We start from the raw sequence: 23,168 nt of genomic DNA on the forward strand, positions 1-23,168 counted from the left end.
GATGTCATGCTCGTAGATAATTCAAATCATTAGAATCCTACTTAAAAGTCGCTCCTTTAAAGGAATATAACCCAGTTGCAAGGTATTAAATATCCAAGGTTTTGGAAAAATCGACAAAATATCGACATCGGTAAAAATTGAATTAAAACGACAGAAATTGTTAGAAAAATATGGAAATTTTCAATAAAACTTTAGTAAATGTTCATTTAGTCAATTATCTATTGTTTTGACATACAAAAAATTGAAGAAAATACATTTTATGATGGGTTTAAGTTATTTAAGTTGAGTATAGTGCCAGTTGCATCATAAAGAGAGTAAAATCAAATACCAATTAATGTGAGCCCATAAATAGAACTTGCACCTACAAAAGCTTGAGCTCACCTAAACATGTTCTATTTGGTGAAGGGGATCATTATTATTATTATTTTTCCTAGTACAAGCAATACTCTAAACTACAGAGGAGAGAGATTTCTTATACACACACACAACTATGATGCCGGAAAGGGAATTTCTCACACACACACAACTATAATGCTGTGGGGATTCGAACTTGAGACCTCTGCAAGTCAAGGTCCTTTTCACTCGGCTAGACCCCGTTGGCATAAAGGGGATCATTTTAAAAAATTAAAATAAATTAAAATAAAATAAATAAATAAATAAAACCTGGAATCTGCATATTTTGGCAACCTCTTCAAAAACAAGAGGATAAATTTGGCTGGGTTAGATGGCATCCAGATATAGCTATGTTAAAGGTTAAGATCAAGATTATTAAACTCAGGATGTGTGTATATAAAGGCAGAGATGTGGTAAAGCAGTTATGTAAACATAAAGGGGGCAAATAGTCACGCTAATGAGAGATCACTTGACATTTTCTCTCAACCTGAAGGAGCCTCAAAACCCTTTCTGAACCTTCCAAAAATTCATCATTCTATTCAAGCAGCAAATTCTGAAAAGCAATCCTAAGGGTATCCTGCTACAAGTAGTTGGTCCTGCAAAGAAGGCCAAAATAAAGTACTCGAAGGCTCAGAAATGTTCCTTTTGTATAGTCCTGCCTGCTTCAAGTAGTCGCTCCTGCAAATGAAAATGCATACTAGCAAGAATCAGCGACAACACATATACTTACAAGTTACATCCGCACACAAACATATCCACGAACTTGAAAACATCTGATCTTGAAGCTCAGTTACACACTTTATAACAAAAGATAGGTGGTATTCCCGTTTAAGCCAGCAACATAAACCCATTCTATTTATTGGTCGAACATAAACCCATTCTCATCTCTCACTTTTGGTATTCCCATTTTAATTACAGAAATTTAAGAAAAATTGTGACTAAGCTATTGAGTTTCATGGTGTTTAAGCTACAAAAATATCTCATTCCCATTCTTGTCTCCATCTTCAGGCAACTATTGTCTAATTGTACAGTGACAGCTGTTTTTTGGGTGATTTGGTTCGAGAGAAATAGAAGAATTTGTTAGAATTATAGTGCCAATGAAGAAGGCTTCTGGGAAACAGTCAGGTTCCAGAGATTTTATTAAATGACATGGCATGTCTGGAAAATAAATATAGACAATTAAATTTGTTTGTAGAGTAGTGAAAATTAGTCCAGATAAGATGCGAACCATACCAAAAAGTTTTACTGTTACGACCACAATTCGAACTAGTATGCATCCTAATTGGGCCAGTTTGCATGAAAGTCTGGATATGCAGAAAATCTGAGTTAACAACAGCAGATGATGTGATATTCTTAGTGATCAAATAACTGATAAGGTTTCTGTTCCTAGAAAAACTGACCATGCCAGACCCTTTACAGTGCTTACATGCTTCAGGTCTGGTGCCAGGAGGAACACCACTTCCACCTGCAAAGATCCAATAGCACAAGAAATTAGAAAAGAGAGTTTCCTTCCAATACTAATGAGCCAAAAACAACTAAATACTAGACAAATTTCAAAAGTAGAAAAGACATTTAGAAGTGAGTAGAATCAGTATACCCTTCACAGGCCACTGCAGCTGGAAATGTCACAGTTTTAGCACATCCCTGGACAGCATAAAGGATGGTTCCAATGAAAATAAATCCATGTCATGGAGCAGATTCTAAAGCACATACACAGATCAACAACAAAAATGAAGATGGATAAAACCTTTGATATCTTGACCACCAAATTCTGACGGAAAATGATGAAGATCTAATTTCCATTGGAAACAACGCCCACCAATAACATGTACATACCACCCAAAGTGAAAATAACATCCACAAAAAGAAAAAACAAATGCAAGAGCCAAAAATTAGGAAACATAGATGGTACTTCACCTTGTTGTAGAACCTTACTTTAAGAATAAAGTCATTACATCATTATCAAAGATATCTTTAAATAGACTCCTGAAATCATTGGGAGAGCCATTGCCTTGATCTTCAAATACAGAATGGCAAACCTGCAAAAGTGTGCTTAATGACATAAGTGCAGACATAAATAAACCTAAGTGAATTAGACAAGGAATACGTAAAAGTATAGTACATCAAGAGTCCTGCAGTTGAGATGATCATGAAGCTATAAGGTTTACTTGCCATCAAATGGATTTCTAAAGACTTAAAACATTATAGTTTATAAAATGCCTCTGACCTTCACAATGAACAATTTCCACCAATTCGTCTTAATTTCTTCTCAGTGTGGAACATATGGAACTATAACCCATTTTTGGTTTTCTAGGTTATAAGAGAATTTCTATGTTTACTGAGAAGCACTTTTCATTTGGAGGGGGGTGAGAAGAAAAAACTTTGTGGAATTGCTGTGTGATTGCTATTGTTTGGTAGCATAGATGAACGAAACATAAAGGGGAATGGGAATAGGAAGGGATTTAGTGTAGTGGGCTTCACTGTCATTGGAATTTAGGAATGTATGTTTCTTCTTATCCTATGCCCACAGGTGGAGGTCTTCTAAAATTGCTAGTGTTAGTTGAGCTGTTTTGTATTCTAACTGTGACTTTTTGGATTTGGTTTTGGAGGCTATGGGACTGAAGACCACATAAAACTCTGCATCAATATCAACTCATGAGGAATGCATACCATGTATATAGCATTTCAGGACTTGGTTCCAACTGAAGAATTGAACTAGCCACAGTATTGATTGAAAGGCATGTTATACCAGGATGGGTATTTCCTCTTTTCTTCGTTCAGCCCATCTATCATATATTCTTTTTTATGTACAGTTCCTTCAATAGCCTCCGAGCATCAGCCTTCTTTCCTGGTCTAGCAAAGGCAGAACTGATGCATCGAAGGGTACTTTCACATGGAACATACCCTTTCTCATTCATATCAGTTAATAATATTTTTGCCTCATCCCGATATGACCTTTTCAAATTCCTGTCCAGCTCTGGATGCTTTGATAGCTTACACCAGCCACAGATTAGTATGTTGTAAGTTGAAGAGTTAGGAGAGGTCCCTCTTGTCTGCATCTCATTCATAAGCTCCCTAGCTTGGCTCATCTTTCCCACTTTAGCAAAATCACTAATAAGAACATTATAGGTGCTAGTTCTGGGAACAAAACCTGTCCTTACCATTTCACAATAAAATCTTATAGCTTCCTTTTTATTTCCAATCTTACCATGGCCAGAAACCAAAATATCATATGTAGATGTATTAGGAACAAAGCCTCTATTCTTCATTTCACCAAATAACTCTTCTGCCTTTGTCATCAGACCAGCACCTGAAAGTCCCCCTAAGAGAAAATTGAACGTTTCAATACTTGGAGAAACTCCCACAGCCAACATTTGCGAGTATGTAGCAAAAGCCCTTTTCAGATGGCTGCTTATGCAATATCCACATATAAGGGCATTGTAAGTATCAGTATCTGCTAGAGATCCTCCTCTAGTCATCTCTTTCAGTACTGAAGTAGCTTTCCTGGTCATTCCTAGCCTGCATAAGATAGTGATGAGATTGTTATAAACATCACGAGTGAGGTTAAGCCCCATACTTACAAGCTTATGATGCATCTGCAAAATTGTATCAGCTCTCCCACTCTTTGAAGCAGCATTAAGCAAAATTCTATGAGTAAATGAGGTAAGGAGAAAACCAACAGCCAGCATTCCATCTAAGACATCTAGTGCTTTTTCAATCTCATTTTTATCACAAAGTCCTCTTAACAGAATGTCACAAGTTATTGAGTTCGAAATTAACCCTTGACACTTCATCTCATGCCAGAGTTTAAAAGCATTTTCAGTGTCACCCTCTCTGCAGAATGCATTAATCATGGTATTGTATGTGGCACAGTCAGGAGCCAAACCCAACTCTTTCATTCCAATACAGACAGATTTTGCTTCATATTTCCCAAGCTTCAACAGACCATTCATTAAGACATTGTATGCAACAACATCAAACCCTATATTTTTCTCCATCATCTCTTGGGCCAGGTTAAGAGCAATGGACTCCTTTCGTGCTTTAAAGTACCCATCCATTAGAGATGTGTAGTTAACACGATCAAGAGACAAACCCCCAGAAGTCATATCCATAATTAATCCTTCAGCTTCTTCCATCCTTCTGCACTTTTTCTTGTTGTTCACAAAAGTATCAAGTATGAAATTGTTTTCCTCCAATCCTCCCATTTTCATTTCCTTGTAAAGATCAAGAGCAAATTCTTGCTTACCTGCCTTAAAGCACCCATCAATTAGTGCTGCATACACAAAAACATTTGGCAGGATATTTTGTTGCACCATCGTCCTCAATAAATTCATAGCCTCACCAACCTTTCCTTTCTTCACGAAGCCATTTATGATTGCAGAATAAGTAACAATATTCGGGAGAACATGTTTCTCTTCCATTTCTTTAAGTACTGATTCTGCACCATTCATGTCCCCTAAGTTGCAAAGCCCACTTATCAATGCAGAGTAGGTGACAGAATTTGGAACTAGGCTAAGCTTTGAAATTGTTCGAAAAAAAGTCTTAGCCTCGTCAGCTTTCCCAACCTTAAAGAGTCCAACCACTAAAGCAGTACAGATTACTATATCAAAAACAAGGCCACGAACAACCATTTGGCTTTGAAGGGTAAGAGCTTCCATGGAAGAGCCTGCCTTAAACAAGGAATCAACAAGGGTAGTATAGGAGACATGATTAGGATCCACACCCATTTTCTCCATCTCCCTTAAAAGCACTTTGGCTTCTGATAACCTCCCTTGCTTGCAAAGACCATTTATAATGGAGCTATAAATTACTACATCAGGATAAATGCCATTCATAACCATTTCCTCATACAAAGACAGGGCCTCTTCAAGTCCTTGCTGCTTACAGTAAGAACTAATGAGTGTGGTGTGTGTTATAAGGTTTGGTTTCAAAGGGTTACCGTCAGTCTGATTCTGGTCATCGTCTCTTTCATCATGAGGGATGTCTTCATATCTCCCAGATCTCAACATCTCATCTATAAGACTCTTGGCCCTTACAAAATCACCCGTGCTGCAAGACCCATGAATGAGAGTATTATAAGTAACAATATCCGGAAACAGACTCTCACTCCCCATTCTCTCCATCAACTCAAGTGCACGACTAATTTGTCCAGCTTTGCAATGTCCAGCAATCAAGGTGTTGAAACCGAAAACATCCTTAGGAATTCCACCATCAACCAAATTATCCATAACCCATTCTGCATAATCTACCGACCCAATTTGACAAAACCCATTAACCAGTGTATTGCAAGTATAAGAATCGATTGAAATAGCCCTCCTCACCATTTGAGACAAAAACCCAAAAGCCTGATAAGCCAATCCTTGTTTAGAGAAACCCCATATGACAGTATTATAGGAAACAGTATCAATTTGACCATTTCTCAAGAAATCTAGAGCCGAACTCAAGTTTCCCACTTTGCAGAAAGAATGAATCAAAATGTTGCGGGTGAAAACATTGGGCAAAACCCCACAAGTGAGCATCTCAGAGTAAAGAAGAGGTACCTGAGAAACAAAACCCGAGGCATTGAATTGGTAAAGAAGCCGATTCCAAAGCGGCAAAACAGGAACAAGGCCGTGATTTCGCATAGAAAAGAAGGCATCAGAAGCGCTGAGAAATCTGCCACATGCCAAGTAAAGGTGTATGAGGGTGCAGAAGAATGATGAGTGGAGGTGGGTCTTGGATGGTGGGATGGCAGAAGTGTAGCTTTGGAGATGAGAAGGAGCAAAGATAGGTGGGTTTTGATTCGTTGGGCGGAATTTGGTTGATGAGAAACTCAAAGATAGAAAGAGGAAAGGGGTGCTCTTCGCTCGCTTCTTCAAAAGCAGCATCTGTGATACTGCTAGTTCCTCGCTTACTCTTCTCATCTGTTTATCTGAATAATTGAACTTGGAACTGCTATCAAAAGAATTCAGAAGTGCCAAACTAACTTGTGTTTTTGTTGTTGTGAAGTAGACAGGGTACTACTAGTACACTACCACTAACCAAAACATAAGCATTGCTACTGTATGAATAAGTCCTATTTTTTTCTTTTTCCATGAATTTAAAAACAAAAATAATAACACTACATATATTTATGTTCGAATGTCCCTCTCTTTGGCTTTTCTCATATTTATTTTTATACAAGTAATATTAGGGAAAGTAAAGTTGAATCATGAATTTTTTATTTTTTATTTTAAATATAAGCGATATCAAAAAGGGACAAGTCCAACCTAAATATATAAATAAATACATTTAACCACCTAAAAAGGGTTTACATTCAAAACAGGATAGGGTTGGTTATAATTGTTTTTAAGAATAAGAAAAGAAAATGTTTTTTTTCTCATATAAGCCATATTAAAGAATGGAATTCCTCACATACATTGTGTCATAGAATTCGAAATTGAGAACACCCATTTTCAAGACAATGTCATTTTCACTAAGGTTAGGTGAGTATTTTTGTGAACGGTTTTATTGGGTGATGTATTTGTCCGACAAAACAGGGTAGGGGAGCTAGAAAGCAGAGTTTACCTCTGAGTCCACCTTAAGCTATGTTCTCCTATAAATACGTCGTTAGCTTAGCATCTTCCTCGTACAGAAGAGAACAGAGCAGCACAATTATCTTCGTTCCTTGACTTTCCCTTGGAAAAGCTGAAATTGAAAAATGCCTCTCAAGCTGCTGGACGCCACCATCTCCACCTTTGACAGTGTGTTCGAGAAATTCAGAGCAGAAGCCCCAAAGAACAAAGCCAATCTCATCCTCTTCTTGGCTGACAAAGACCCTTCTACCTCTCTCAGCTGGTGCCCTGGTAATTATTTAATTTACTTCAAAATTGAAAACAATTTTGTGTGTTCATTTTATGCGATAAAATTACAAGTGCCCGTGATAGAGTTCTTGTGAAATTTTTCGATAGTATTGTAATTTATTTTCACATCAGAAAGTCAAAGTCTAAAAATTTTATCAACAGGCTGAGAAAATTGATCTGGACTCTCAAAGGGTCACATTCAAAATCCCATAATTTTAAATCACTAAGAAATCACCATGTTGGTGTCTTCAGATGTGTAAATAGTGCCCCCAGCTTCACCTTTTTTAAGAATTTAGTGATCGTTGACTTCTTCCAGTTCACTGTCAGATTGACACTGAGAGAGTGATCTGCTCTGCTCACTTTGTATACAATTATGAATTCCAAATTCTACATAAACCTTCTCATGAATTTTCTGATACCTTTCTTTGATTCAAAATCTTAAATTCTTGCTAGGAAGAGTTTTGGTTGAAATTTCCCCTTTAGACATCTTCTTTCTCACCATGGACCCCAAGTGTATGTTAAAAAAACAAGGAAATTTCTATCATCCTGTGAGGGCATTTCCATCGATTTAGGAGGAGCTTGGGTTTAAGGGGGGCTCTGGATGAAAATAGATGCTCCGTACATGTTATATATCGAAGAAGAAAAGAAAAGGCAAGTTGCTTTCTTGACTGTCAGTTTAAGAATAGCTTCAATGTGAAAATGGATTCTTGGAGCAAGTTAGCAGAGTCTTCGTCTAAAATCTTGTGTGATGATTGCTCCTAGAGGAAAGTAGTTTCTTGCATGTCCTGATCATCCATGGTTAGAAGGAAGGAAGGCTATCAAAATGTCAGACCTGTATCAGATCTCTTCAAATTTCCTGGTGGTAGTTTGCATATCTTTGAATCAGCACAGAGTGACAAAAATGGATCATGATCCCAATCCTATTGAAACTTGTGGTGGTGGTGCATCCTCAGAAATGTTGAATCCGAAACACTGATTTGCTATGTCACCGAGTAGAACAACCTGTAAAAGAACTAGTTTCATGCTTCTCCTACTAAAGACTGCATTGAGAAATACTTGGCAGGAGGATTCTCCCATTTATTGAGAATTTTTTTTAAACGTAAATGAAGTGTGCAATCGTGTATGTTACTGATTTTCCCTTCTTTGTTCCAGATTGTGTGAGAGCAGAACCTGTAATCTACAAAAAGCTGGAAGCTACAGCTGATGATGTTGCACTTCTGAGAGCATATGTCGGAGATAGACCAACATGGAGGAATCCGGTGCACCCGTGGAGAGTAGACTCAAGGTTTAAGCTGACTGGAGTTCCAACACTATTCCGCTGGGAAAATGATGCGATCAAGGGTCGCCTTGAAGACCATGAAGCGCATGTTGAAAGCAAAATCGATGCACTTGTTGCTGGAAATTAAGTTTATCGTTTGAATATCTAATATGGTTGAATTTGCGTGTGTTTTATGACTTGTTAGACTGGTGACCTTTTTGTACTCTGCACTTAATAGTTTAAAAATAAATAAATTCATAGTTTAGCAACAATAAAAATAAGGTGCTCCATGGTTGTTATAGCCAGTTGAGATGTTGCCAATTGTTCTTGTTGCTTCTGTGAACTTGTCTGTGATTAGAGTCTTGCAGGATTCCAATTCTACAAGAATTAATAATAAATGGATTGGGTTACGAATCATGTTTGTTCATCAAATCCTATCCATATATTATTCATGTTAGCAAATATTGGCGTTTTTGTGAAATATTCTAAGTGGCAATTAAACATACTAATTTTGTGTTAGGTTTGTATCGCATTAAAAATTTGTTTTTCACATATATATTGTTTCATTCTTGAAATGCATGTTGTCTAACGTCTGACAACTATTTCCGTAGGACTCAATAAGGGTATGAATCAGTAGTAGCATCCCATTTTAAAGGAGTGAAAGATTTGGGTTTTTCATTGTTCAAATGTGTTTTAGCCCTGTTTAATATTCTTTCTTTTTTTTCACTGTCAGTTTAACCTTTCTCCTTAATGTTTCGACCTTTAAATATAATTTCCATATCCATATTATGCATATCTTGAAATATTGGAGGATATTAAAATAAGAGTGTTGCTATTTCCATGCTCATTTCTTCACATGACATAATTTGGTACAAAAACAACCCAAAAATATTACAATGCCTATAGTCAAATTCCACCAGATACAAATATACCCAATTGAATAGGAGTCAAACGAACTCAGAGATGAAACTATATATTTTACCAAAGAAACAATTTCCTTGATAGCTACAGAAGCAGAACAGTAACATATCCATGGAGCTCAGCAATAGCTGCTCCGAGCCCAAAATCCACCAATTACCTACTTAATCCCTCAACATCCTATACAATACCATATTCACAAGCTCTCAATTAAATCTTGATTAATGCTTTCAACTTCATAAAAGAAACTTCTCTTCCCATTGAAGAATCCAGAGCCTCCCTCGTCGTCTTCCTCATTAAGCTCCTCTCTCTCCGGTTCCCCAATATCCCTATAGTTCTTCTAGTTCGAATCATGGAAAGCTAAGCATTACATAAGATTAGCAAGTAGAGCCTTGATGTTCCATGTGTCTTTTAATGAGAAGTTTGGAATTGTGTGAAAAGTAAATCTGGAATTTTCCTCTGATTTCATTCACTTGAATAATTATAATTGTAGTAGTTTTGCTTTTATACAAGATAGAAACTTAGCTATGAATAACAACCTGTAACTAACATCTAACAACATAGTTAAGCTAAACATGACAGGTGTCATCATCTGAGCTTTCTTGATCTACATGTGATTTTCTGTGTGCAGGTTCAGAGTTGTTAGTATGAACTTGTACTGATGGCTGAGATATACTTGTAACATCTTTTATGCGTGTTATGAATTCCAAGCTTCCCAAGTTATATGGGTTTGAATTTTGAGTTTGGTTGACATGGTGGTCACGCACTTGTGTCGATGTGCCTATGGTGGTTGATGGGGACTCTCATGGTTCTTTTTGTTCAATTGCTTTGAGCCTTTCTTTGCAATTTGGAGTCTTTTTGTGGACTATTCAAGGACTTATTAGCGCATCCACAATTATACTTTTTATTTTTTAGTTAAAATTTAGTTAAAAATATATATAAGCTATTTAAGAGCTATAGTTTAGAGAGTCATAAATGCTATAACTCTTTTTCAATTAGTCCATCTCATTAAAAAATAATATAAAAATAGTTAGCATTAATTAAAAGTTTAAAATAATCATAAAATAGAACAACATTTAATTATAGGGAGCCACTAAGAGTCATTTCTCTCTCCTCGATTTAGGAGCTCCTAGAGGTCTCCCTATTTTAGGAAGTGGCTAGAGAACATAGTTGAAGTTGTATTTTTCCAGGGGACATTTTGGAAAAAGTCAAAGGAGAGAGAAATATTTTGGAAAGAAGCCAAAATGAACTAAAATGCCCTTATTTATTTTTGGATTTCATATGAAATCATTTACATTTGCATGTCTTTGATTTGAAAGTTGATGAGTTTTTCTATCTTTTTTGAAAAGTTTTGGCTTTTTTCCAAAAGTGAAAGTTTTTTTGTAGCTAAAATCTAAATTTACTTTTTTCCAATTCCTCCCAAAAATTTGTCTAAAGAGATGGTTTATGGAGCCCATTGTGGATGCTCTTAGGTCATCTCCAGTCATAAAGCTAAATGTAGTCCAGGGCTAAAAATTTAGCCCTCCAAAATATTAATTTTTTAAAAATAGCGCAGGACTAAATTTTTCCATCTCCAGCCATGCAGGGCTATATTTTAGGGTCCTTTATATTTTATTATTTTGAGAAAAACTATGGTACAACACTCATACATTCCACAACTATATATTGTTTAATTTAATTAAACTACTATTTAGAGACAATATTCCATATATGACAAGATTTCTGATAAGATTTTGTGTTCACGTAGCATGTCTTATCCTGAAGGAATCTTATAATTTTTCAGGCTATGATTTTTGATTGACACATGTTGAATTTTTTTTATAATTTTTTCTTAAATAATATGAATTGAAATATTCAAACCATTTAAAAAGTATGTGTGAAAACATGAATTTAAAACATTTAAAACATGAATTGAATGAAAACATTTTAAAACATTTTAAACATTAAAAATTGAAAACATAATTTTTCGGGCTCCAACAGTGACCAGTAATTTTTTATAATTTTTTCTTAAATAACACGAATTGAAAACATTTAAAAAGGTGACTATACTTTAAAAAAAAAAAAAGGTGGGTTTCAACGGTCATGACCATTAATTTTTTTTTAAAATTTTTCTTAAACAACACGCATTGAAAATATTTAAAAAGGCTTATATATAAATATATATATATCCAACTGACATCATCATAACGTCAGCACTTTTAATGTTGGCTATTAGATATACATTTGCACGAGATGATTCGTGCTCTTGCCCACACTTGATTATTTATCTTTTCAAAAGCACATGCATGGTGCCCACAAAAAATTTGGCTAGGCCAAAACTAGGTTACATGTAGCTGGTTTGAGGCTAAAGGGCTAAATTTGGCCCTCCAATTTTAGTCAAAATTTTGTTTGCACTATTTTAGGGCTATATTTGGGATATAGCCCATGGCTGGAGATGGCCTTAGTCCTTGTGTTTATCAATTCTTGTTTTATCAAAGACCAACTTTAAATTCTCAAGTTGAACCACTAGTAGTCCTTGTTCTTGAATTTCCTCATCGGTATTCTCCTGAAAATTTACTTGTTTTGCAACAACCAAGTTGAACCACTAGTGATTCTTACAGTTCTTGAATTTCCCCAGGCCTCAAGATATGTATGCTCTCGAATATTGTCTCTCGTCTACCCACCCTGAGGGTGTATCTATTTGCAACCATGGGCTTGGTATTCAATTTGTATCCTCGTCATGATCATCACGAGGTAGACATAAAACCAAAACTAACAAACCCGGAGTATTGTTATACATATTCTAATAATCATTCTGTTTATTGAATCCTGAACGTTTTTTCTCCGTAATATAATTTAGTTGTTTCAATTTATTTTATAGTATAATTGTTATGGATTTTTTTACCGAAATACTCTATGAACTTGTACCTATTTTGAGGTAAATTAGTCCTATTGTAACATTTTCTGTCGGTTTTAACCACATGGATGGCACGTACTAAAGTATGATGAATTGAGAGGTAAAAAGTTCAATGAATAACTATGTTGCAGGGAGAAAAAATGGCAAACGAAGAAAAACAAAACCTGCATGAAAATACCTTTTATTACAATATGAGTACAATAATTTACACCACAACCTCTACTAGTTACACATGTGGGCTACTAGACTTCTCTACAAGGTCAAAAATTCCGTTGCAACTTAACTTGTTTACAAACTAACACTGCATCATCACCTTCCTCGTGCTTTGACCTGGCAATGCTTGCAATCCACATAAAGTAAAACTTGGCACCGTATTTCTAAAAGGTAAAGCAAATTACGATTCACACTAAATGTGCAACATATGCATGTTGGCGCAACGTTCACGCACAAGTAAAACATGAAATGGAGAAAGAAAAAAACCCAATGCACTAACAATGACAAATTGGTTTCACTTTCATATCAAATTGCATACAGAAAATACGATTGTCAAAAGACTCACTCTTACCAAAATATATTAAAGCCACCAAGCACACTGAATTACTTCAGATCATCTTAAATTTGAGCCTTCGATAGGGTTTGAGTCAATTTCAAACTAATGTCACCATAAGGTACTTCTTGCTTTACATCAACAAGGTCGAAACTCTTCAAAACCTTATGTATTGACCATGAAAACTCACATTTAGTAATATACCAAAAATGCTGCATCACCTACTTCAACAGGCAGTAAAAGTTTTGCTTGTTCAGAAAGTATAAAAGGAACAAATGACAAGCCAATTAAATACACATTGAAAATATTTAAAAAGGCTTATATATAAATATATATATCCAGCTGACATCATTAATGACGTCAGCACTTTTAATGTTGGCTATTAGATATGCATTTGCATGAGATGATTCGTGCTCTTGCACACACTTGATAATTTATCTTCTTCAAAAGCACATGCATAAAAAATTTGGCTAGGCAAAGTTGGGCTACATGTAACTGGTTAGAGGCTAAATGGCCAAATGTGGCCTCAATTTTAGTCAAAATTTTGTTTAGCCCATTTGGATATGAGTTTTGCATTATTTTAGGGCCATGTTTGGTATATAACCATGGTTTGGAGACCATCTCTCAGTTGTAGGGCTAAATATAGTCCAGGGCTAAAATTTTAGCCCTCCAAAATATTAAAATTTTAAAGAATAGTGTTGGGCTAAATTTTTCCATCTCCAGCCATGCAGGACTATATTTTAGGGTCCTTCATATTTTTTTATTTTGATAAAAACTATGGTACAACACTCATACATTCCCCAACTATGTATTGTTTAATTTAATTAAACAACTATTTAGAGACAATATTCCATATATGACAAGATTTCTGATAAGATTCTGTGTCCACATAGCACATCTAATCCTGAAGGAATCTTAACAATTTTTCAGGCTACGATTTTTGAGTGACACGTGTTGAATTTTTTATAATTTTTTCTTAAATAACATGAATTGAAACATTTAAACCATTTAAAAAGTATGTATGAAAATATGAATTGAAAACATTTTAAACATTTTAAAACATTTTAAACATTTTAAAACATTTTAAACATTTTAAGACATTTTAAACATTTAAAAATTGAAAACATAATTTTTCGGGCCCCAACATTCATGAACTGTAATTTTTTATAATTTTTTCTTAGACAACACGAATTGAAAATATTTAAAAAGGTGACTACACTTTAAAAAAAAAAAAAAGGATGGGTTTCAATGGTTTGACCTTCAACGGTCATGACCATTATTTTTTTAAAAAAAAAATTTCTTAAACAACACGCATTGAAAATATTTAAAAAGGCTTATATATACATATATATATATCCAGCTGACATCATCGATGACGTCATCACTTTTAATGTTGGCTATTAGATATGCATTTGCACGAGATGATTCATGCTCTTACCCACACTTGATAATTTATCTTCTTCAAAAGCATATGCATGGGCCCACAAAAAATTTGGCTAGGCAAAGCTACATGTGGCGAGTTTGAGGCTAAAGGCAAATGTAGCCTCAATTTTAGTCAAAATTTTGTTTACCTTATGACTGGAGATGAGTTTTGCACTATTTTAGGTCTATATTTGGGATATAGCCCTGGAGATGGCCTAACATTGTTTGAATTGTCAAAAGAAACTCGGACTAAACTTCATGGACCCCAGATTTCGTTTAAATTTTCCCCATAACTTCAATAAGTTTCAATTTGTTGCCCACAAGACACGTCTGTCATACTGTTCTTCCCTAAAGCCTTCCACTCACTTATAAATATGTACCCTCTGCAAGCATTTTGAACCAAAACAAGAACCCAAACACACATTCAACATGGCACTAAGCAAAACACAAGCCTCAGCCCTATCTTTGTCCCTCTTGATCATCATTTCTTTATGCAAGTCGTCCCAAGCTGGTGGGATTGCCATCTATTGGGGCCAAAACGGCAATGAAGGCACCTTGGCAGATACTTGTAACACAGGCAACTACCAATTTGTGAACATTGCTTTCCTGAACAAATTTGGCAATGGCCAAACCCCAGCGCTCAACCTGGCTGGGCACTGTGACCCAAGTACCAATGGCTGCACCGGTTTGAGCACCGACATCAAAGCTTGCCAAGCCAAGAACATCACAGTCCTCCTCTCGATTGGAGGCGGTGTAGGAAATTACAATCTCTCTTCAGCTGATGATGCAAGGCAAGTTGCTGATTACCTTTGGAATAACTTCCTAGGCGGTCAAGCCAATTCGCGCCCCCTTGGTGACGCGGTTTTGGATGGCATTGATTTTGACATTGAAGCTGGTGGTGGCCAGTTCTGGGATGTGCTTGCCAGGTCACTCACTGGGCGCGGCAGTAAGGTCTACTTAGCTGCAGCTCCACAATGTCCATTCCCAGACGCTCACCTAGACGTTGCTATCAAAACCGGCCTATTTGACTATGTCTGGGTTCAATTCTACAACAACCCTTCATGCCAATTTGCAAACAACAATGCTGCCAACCTTTTAAGTGCATGGAACCAATGGACGTCGACTGAAGCCAAACAAGTGTTCTTGGGACTACCGGCAGCTCCTGAAGCTGCTCCTAGTGGTGGATTTATTCCTGCTGATGCTCTCAAGTCACAGATTCTTCCAAATATTAAGAGTTCTCCAAAGTATGGAGGAGTTATGCTTTGGAGCAAATATTATGACAATGGTTACAGCACTTCCATTATATGCTGCGTCTAGGTCTCTGTCTAGACACTTTCTGCTGCTAAAACAAAATAAGTTACCATCACTCATCAGTAGGTTTTCCCCAACCTACTGGCCAGAGTTAATTACATGCACTTACGATAATAAAACATCATACTGTCTATATTAAGTTTTTAATCGAATAAAATATTACTCATTCCATTATCATTATCTTATATAGTTTATGTTCACTAAATTACGTTGGTGTTTGGTATTTCCATGCTTTCACGCCTCTTCGCAAAGCAAAGTCAATCCGATATATTTCTGGCTCCAAATAAGTTGAAGATTGAGTTCTGACTAAGTTCGTGAGCACTCCAATTTGCTCCCTGTAAACCTATAACAGCTCAAACAAGGCTCGTTTGGGAGTGTTTTTGAAACTGCTAAAGCACTTCCAAATAGGTAAAAGCACTTCTATCTTTTAAAAATGATGTTTGGCATAAATTGTAAAAGCGCTTTGGATGGGATTCAGAAGCACTTGAAGTGGTTTTTTAAGAAGCACTTGATTTTGTGTTACATTATATTTTATATTTCTTAGTCAATTTTATTTTTATAAATAACTAGAAGTATGGACAAGAAAACAACGTCACGCCCGTCATTTCCTATCGCAGTGGACCTCAGTCCCATTGGCAAAGTGAAGGGAGCATGTTAGGCCATCTGCAGTCATAGGACTAAATGTAGTCCATGGCTAAAAATTTAGCCCTCCGAAATATTAATTTTTTAAAGAATAGTGCAAGACTAAATTTTTCCATCTCCAACCATGCATAGCTATATTTTAGGGTCATTCATATTTTATTATTTTGAGAAAAACTATGGTACAACACTCATACATTCCACAACTATGTATTGTTTAATTTAATTAAACTATTATTTAGAGACAATATTCCATATATGACAAGATTTCTGAATTGAAACATTCAAACCATTTAAAAAGTATGTGTGAAAACATGAATTTAAAACATTTTAAAACATTTAAAACATGAATTGAAAACATTGAAAACATTTTAAAACATTTAAACATTTAAAAATTGAAAACATAATTTTTTGGGCTCCAACAGTCATGGCTAGTAATTTTTTTATAATTTTTTCTTAAATAACACGAATTGAAAACATTTAAAAAGGTGACTACACTTTAAAAAAAAAAATGGATGGGTTTCAATGGTTTGACCTTCAACGATCATGACCATTAATTTTTTTTAAAAATTTTTCTTAAACAACATGCATTGAAAATATTTAAAAAGGCTTATATATAAATATATATATATATATATCCAGCTGACATCATCAATTACGTCAGTACTTTTAATGTTAGCTATTAGATATGCATTGCATGAGATGATTATCTCTTACACTTGATAATTTATCTTCTTCATAAGCACATGCATGGCCCACAAAAAATTTGGCCTAGGCCAAAATTGGGTTATATGTAGCCTTGTTGGAGGCTAAAGAGCCAAATGGGGCCCTCCAATTTTAGTCAAAATTTTGTTTAGCCCATAGTGGAGATGAGTTTTGCATTATTTTATAGCTATATTTGGGATATAGCCTATGGCTGGAGATGGCCTAAATGGAAAAATGTGGCCCTCCAATTTTAGTCAAAATTTTGTTTACCCCCATGACTGGAGATGAGTTTTGTACTATTTTAAGGCAATATTTGGGATATAGCACATGGCTGGAAATGGCCTTAGTCCTTGTTTTATCAAAGACCAACTATAAATTCTCAAGTTGAACCACTAGTAGTCCCTGTTCTTGAATTTCCTCATAGGTATTCTCCTGAAATTTTACTTGTTTTGCAACAACCAAGTTGAACCACTAGTGGCTCTTATAGTTCTTGAATTTCCCCAGGCCTCAAGATATGTATGCTCTCGAATATTGTCTCTCGTCTACCCACCCTGAGGGTGTATCTATTTGCAACCATGGGCTTGGTATTCAATTTGTAGCCTCGTCACGATCATCACGAGGTAGACATAAAACCAAAACTAACAAACCCGGAGTATTGTTATACTTATTCTAATAATCATTCTGTTTATTGAATCCTGAACGTTTTTCCTCCGTAATATAATTTAGTTGTTTCAATTTATTTTATAGTGTAATTGTTATGGATTTTTTTACCGAAATACTCTATGAACTTGTACCTATTTTGAGGTAAATTAGTCCTATTGTAACATTTTCTGTTGGTTTTAACCACATGGATGGCGCATACTAAAGCATGATGAATTGAGAGGTAAAAAGTTCAATGAATAACTATGTTGCAGCGAGAAAAAATGGCAAACGAAGAAAAAGAAAACCTGCATGAAAATACCTTCTATTACAATATGAGTACAATAATTTACACCACAACCTCTACTAGTTACACATGTGGGCTACTAGACTTCTCTACAAGGTCAAAAATTCCTTTGCAACTTAACTTGTTTACAAACTGACACTGACCTGGCAATGCCTGCAATCCACATAAAGCAAAACTTGGCACCGTATTTCTAAAAGGTAAAGCAAATTACGATTCACGCTAAATGTGCAACATATGCAACGTTCACGCACAAGTAAAACATGAAATGGAGAAAAAAAAACCCAATGCACTAACAATGACAAATTGGTTTCACTTTCACACAAGGAGTAAGCGGGCACTACAGCATATCAAATTGCATATAGAAAATACGATTGTCAAAAGACTCACTCTTACCAAAATATATTAAAGCCACCAAGCACACTGAATTACCTCAGATCATCTTAAATTTGAGCCTTCGATAGGGTTTGAGTCAATTTCAAACTAATGTCACCATAAGGTACTTCTTGCTTTACATCAACAAGATCGAAACTTTTCAAAACCTGATGTATTGACCATGAAAACTCACATTTAGTAATATACCAAAAATGCTGCATCACCTACTTCAACAGGCAGTAAAAGTTTTGCTTGTTCAGAAAGTATAAAAGGAACAAATGACAAGCCAATTAAACACACATTGATTTTAGCCCGGGGCTAAATGTAGGGCTAAATGTAGTCCGGGGCTAAAATTTTAGCCCTCCAAAATATTAATTTTTTAAAGAATAGTGTTGGGCTAAATTTTTCCATCTCCAGCCATGCAGGGCTATATTTTAGGGTCCTTCATATTTTATTATTTTGATAAAAACTATGGTACAACACTCATACATTCCTCAACTATGTATTGTTTAATTTAATTAAACAACTATTTAGAGACAATATACCATATATGACAAGATTTCTGATAAGATTCTGTGTCCACATAGCACATCTAATCCTGAAGGAATCTTAACAATTTTTCGGGCTATGATTTTTGAGTGACACGTGTTGAATTTTTTATAATTTTTTCTTAAATAACATGAATTGAAACATTTAAACCATTTAAAAAGTATGTATGAAAATATGAATTGAAAACATTTTAAACATTTTAAAACATTTTAAAATATTTTTAAACATTTTAAGACATTTTAAGACATTTTAAACATTTAAAAATTGAAAACATAATTTTTCGGGCCCCAACAATCATGACCTGTAATTTTTTATAATTTTTTCTTAGACAACACGAATTGAAAACATTTAAAAAGGTGACTACACTTAAAAAAAAAAGGATGGGTTTCAATGGTTTGACCTTCAACGGTTATGACCATTATTTTTTTTTAATAAATTTTTCTTAAACAACATGCATTGAAAATATTTAAAAAGGCTTATATATAAATATATATATATATATATCCAGCTGACATCATCGATGACGTCAGCACTTTTAATGTTGGCTATTAGATATGCATTTGCACGAGATGATTCGTGCTCTTGCCCACACTTGATAATTTATCTTCTTCAAAAGCATATGCATCACAAAAAATTTGGCCAAAGCTACATGTGGCCTAGTTTGAGGCTAAAGGCCAAATGTGGCCTCCAATTTTAGTCAAAATGTTGTTTACCCCATGACTGGAGATGAGTTTTGCACTATTTTAGGTCTATATTTGGGATATAGCCCATGGAGATGGCCTAACATTGTTTGAATTGTCAAAAGAAACTTGGACTAAACTTCATGGACCCCAGATTTCGTTTAAATTTTCCCCATAACTTTATTAAGTTTCAATTTGTTGCCCACAAGACACGTCTGTCATACTGTTCTTCCCTAAAGCCTTCCACTCACCTATAAATATGTACCCTCTGCAAGCATTTTGAACCAAAACAAGAACCCAAACAGACATTCAACATGGCACTAAGCAAAACACAAGCCTCAGCCCTATCTTTGTCCCTCTTGATCATCATTTCTTTATGCAAGTCGTCCCAAGCTGGTGGGATTGCCATCTATTGGGGCCAAAACGGCAATGAAGGCACCTTGGCAGATACTTGTAACACAGGCAACTACCAATTTGTGAACATTGCTTTCCTGAACAAATTTGGCAATGGCCAAACCCCAGCGCTCAACCTGGCTGGGCACTGTGACCCAAGTACCAATGGCTGCACCGGTTTGAGCACCGACATCAAAGCTTGCCAAGCCAAGAACATCACAGTCCTCCTCTCGATTGGAGGCGGTGTAGGAAATTACGGTCTCTCTTCAGCTGATGATGCAAGGCAAGTTGCTGATTACCTTTGGAATAACTTCCTAGGCGGTCAAGCCAATTCGCGCCCCCTTGGTGACGCGGTTTTGGATGGCATTGATTTTGACATTGAAGCTGGTGGTGGCCAGTTCTGGGATGTGCTTGCCAGGTCACTCGCTGGGCGCGGCAGTAAGGTGTACTTAGCTGCAGCTCCACAATGTCCATTCCCAGATGCTCACCTAGACGTTGCTATCAAAACCGGCCTATTTGACTATGTCTGGGTTCAATTCTACAACAACCCTCCATGCCAATTTGCAAACAACAATGCTGCCAACCTTTTAAGTGCATGGAACCAATGGACGTCGACTGAAGCCAAACAAGTGTTCTTGGGACTACCGGCAGCTCCTGAAGCTGCTCCTAGTGGTGGATTTATTCCTGCTGATGCTCTCAAGTCACAGATTCTTCCAAATATTAAGAGTTCTCCAAAGTATGGAGGAGTTATGCTTTGGAGCAAATATTATGACAATGGTTACAGCACTTCCATTATATGCTGCGTCTAGGTCTCTGTCTAGACACTTTCTGCTGCTAAAACAAAAATAAGTTACCATCACTCATCAGTAGGTTTTCCCCAACCTACTGGCCAGAGTTAATTACATGCACTTACGATAATAAAACATCATACTGTCTATATTAAGTTTTTAATCGAATAAAATATTACTCATACATTTATCATTATCTTATATAGTTTATGTTCACTAAATTACGCTGGTGTTTGGTATTTCCATGCTTTCACGCCTCTTTGCAAAGCAAAGTCAATCCGATATATTTCTGGCTCCAAATAAGTTGAAGATTGAGTTCTGACTAAGTTCGTGAGCACTCCAATTTGCTCCCTGTAAACCTATAACAGCTCAAACAAGGCTCGTTTGGGAGTGTTTTTGAAACTGCTAAAAGCACTTCCAAATAGGTAAAAGCACTTCTATCTTTTAAAAATGATGTTTGGCATAAATTATAAAAGCGCTTTGGATGGGATTCAAAAGCACTTGAAGCGGTTTTTTAAGAAGCACTTGATTTTGTGTTACATTATATTTTATATTTCTTAGTCAATTTTATTTTTAGAAATAACTAGAAGTATGGACGAGAAAACAACGTCACGCCCGTCATTTCCTATCGCAATGGACCTCAGTCCCGTTGGCAAGGTGAAGGGAGCATATTAGGCCATCTCCAGTCATAGGGCTAAATGTAGTCCATGTCTAAAAATTTAAACCTCCAAAATATTAATTTTTTAAAGAATAGTGCAAGACTAAATTTTTCCATCTCCAGCCATGCAGAGCTATATTTTAGGGTCCTTCATATTTTATTATTTTGAGAAAAACTATGGTACAACACTCATACATTCCACAACTATGTATTGTTTAATTTAATTAAACTACTATTTAGAGACAGTATTCCATATATGACAAGATTTCTGATAAGATTTTGTGTCCATATAGCATGTCTTATCCTGAAGGAATCTTATAATTTTTCGGGCTATGATTTTTGATTGACACGTGTTGAATTTTTTATAATTTTTTCTTAAATAATATGAATTGAAATATTCAAACCATTTAAAAAGTATGTGTGAAAACATGAATTTAAAACATTTTAAAACATTTAAAACATGAATTTTAAACATTGAAAACATTTTAAAACATTTAAACATTTAAAAATTGAAAACATAATTTTTCGGGCTCCAACAGTCATGGCTAGTAATTTTTCTTAAATAACACGAATTGAAAACATTTAAAAAGGTTACTACACTTTTAAAAAAAAATGGATGGGTTTCAATGGTTTGACCTTCAACGACCATGACCATTAATTTTTTTTAAAAAAATTTCTTAAACAACATGCATTGAAAATATTTAAAAAGGCTTATATATAAATATATATATATATATATATACAGAGAACTTCCATTAAGGGATCCTCAAATAAGCTTATTTGAGGACACCTTATAGGCCCCACTCCGGATTGTATTTCACTAATCCAAACCGTCTATTTTGTAGATACTCATTCAAAGATCATCTCTACAAAAAATCACTTGAATCCAATATCATTTGACCACTCAATTGAATTATTGAAATTTTAGTACTTTCTTGAAGTACCGTGTTCATTGATTTTGTAAGACACAATTGGATGTCGAAACGGTTTCTGATTTGTCTAATTTTTTATAAAGATGATCTATGAATGAAGACCTAAAAAATAGATGGTTTGGATCATTAGGAAAAAAATTGTAGGGTACCCTAATGAGCGTCCCTCAAATAAAATTATTTGAGGATCCTCAATAGAAGGGGACTGTATATATATATATATATATATATATCCAGCTGACATCATCAATGACGTCAATACTTTTAATGTTAGCTATTAGATATGCATTTGCATGAGATGATTCGTGCTCTTGCCCACACTTAATAATTTATCTTCTTCATAAGCACATGCATGGGGCCACAAAAAATTTGGCCTAGGCCAAAATTGGGTTACATGTAGCCTTGTTGGAGGGTTAAAGAGCCAAATGTGGCCCTCCAATTTTAATCAAAATTTTGTTTAGCCCATAGCTGGAGATGAGTTTTGCATTATTTTAGGGCTATATTTGGGATATAGCCCATGACTGGAGATAGCCTAAATGGCCAAATGTGGCCCTCCAATTTTAGTCAAAATTTTGTTTACCCCCATGACTAGAGATGAGTTTTGTACTATTTTAGGGCAATATTTGGGATATAGCCCATGACTGGAAATGGCCTTAGTCCTTGTTTTATCAGTTCTTGTTTTATCAAAGACCAACTATAAATTCTCAAGTTGAACCACTAGTAGTCCTTGTTCTTGAATTTCCTCATCGGTATTCTCCTGAAATTTTACTTGTTCTGCAACAACCAAGTTGAACCACTAGTGGTTCTTACAGTTCTTGAATTTCCCCAGGCCGCAAGATATGTATGCTCTCGAATATTGTCTCTCGTCTACCCACCCTGAGGGTGTATCTATTTGCAAGCATGGGCTTGGTATTCAACTTGTATCCTCGTCACGATCATCACG

The 23,168-nt window shown here is 35.5% G+C and overlaps 4 protein-coding genes and 1 long non-coding RNA gene across 24 annotated transcripts; 3 read left to right on the forward strand and 2 right to left on the reverse strand.

The window, feature by feature from the left end:
* Positions 1-765: 765 nt before the first annotated feature.
* Positions 766-6,390, reverse strand: LOC103330517 (PPR repeat protein). Of its 20 annotated transcripts, none has more exons than XM_089053126.1 (7): positions 3,064-6,390; positions 2,329-2,432; positions 2,141-2,185; positions 1,991-2,037; positions 1,794-1,858; positions 1,627-1,697; positions 766-1,071 (listed from the first exon to the last, which is right to left on the reverse strand). In XM_089053126.1, exon 1 carries the CDS (start codon positions 6,294-6,296, stop codon positions 3,183-3,185), a length of 3,114 nt encoding a protein of 1,037 aa, XP_088909252.1. In that variant the 5' UTR covers positions 6,297-6,390; the 3' UTR covers positions 766-1,071; positions 1,627-1,697; positions 1,794-1,858; positions 1,991-2,037; positions 2,141-2,185; positions 2,329-2,432; positions 3,064-3,182. The 20 variants fall into 20 exon arrangements, with proteins under 20 accessions (XP_088909252.1, XP_088909254.1, XP_088909257.1 ...); XM_089053128.1 differs by having other exon boundaries at positions 2,311-2,432; XM_089053131.1 differs by lacking the exon at positions 2,141-2,185 and having other exon boundaries at positions 1,991-2,093.
* A 589-nt stretch (positions 6,391-6,979) lies between these two features.
* On the forward strand, positions 6,980-8,904 carry LOC103330518 (Thioredoxin superfamily protein). The gene is made up of 2 exons (XM_008233109.3): positions 6,980-7,217; positions 8,367-8,904. Exons 1-2 carry the CDS (start codon positions 7,073-7,075, stop codon positions 8,618-8,620), a joined length of 399 nt encoding a protein of 132 aa, XP_008231331.1. The 5' UTR covers positions 6,980-7,072; the 3' UTR covers positions 8,621-8,904.
* A 5,741-nt stretch (positions 8,905-14,645) lies between these two features.
* LOC148916612 (acidic endochitinase-like) lies at positions 14,646-15,746 on the forward strand. The gene has a single exon (XM_089053622.1). The coding sequence runs from the start codon at positions 14,685-14,687 to the stop codon at positions 15,570-15,572; it is 888 nt and encodes a 295-aa protein (XP_088909748.1). The 5' UTR covers positions 14,646-14,684; the 3' UTR covers positions 15,573-15,746.
* Positions 15,747-17,818: 2,072 nt separating this feature from the next.
* Positions 17,819-18,399, reverse strand: LOC148916613 (uncharacterized). Its single transcript, XR_016126955.1, has 2 exons — positions 18,286-18,399; positions 17,819-18,009 (listed from the first exon to the last, which is right to left on the reverse strand). It is a non-coding gene; the product is annotated as an uncharacterized LOC148916613 (long non-coding RNA).
* Positions 18,400-19,735: 1,336 nt separating this feature from the next.
* On the forward strand, positions 19,736-20,834 carry LOC148916614 (acidic endochitinase-like). The gene has a single exon (XM_089053635.1). The coding sequence runs from the start codon at positions 19,772-19,774 to the stop codon at positions 20,657-20,659; it is 888 nt and encodes a 295-aa protein (XP_088909761.1). The 5' UTR covers positions 19,736-19,771; the 3' UTR covers positions 20,660-20,834.
* Positions 20,835-23,168: the final 2,334 nt, after the last annotated feature.

Source organism: Prunus mume, linkage group LG5 (assembly GCF_029339155.1).
Source record: "Prunus mume cultivar Tortuosa linkage group LG5, ASM2933915v1, whole genome shotgun sequence".
Lineage (NCBI taxonomy): Eukaryota > Viridiplantae > Streptophyta > Magnoliopsida > Rosales > Rosaceae > Prunus > Prunus mume.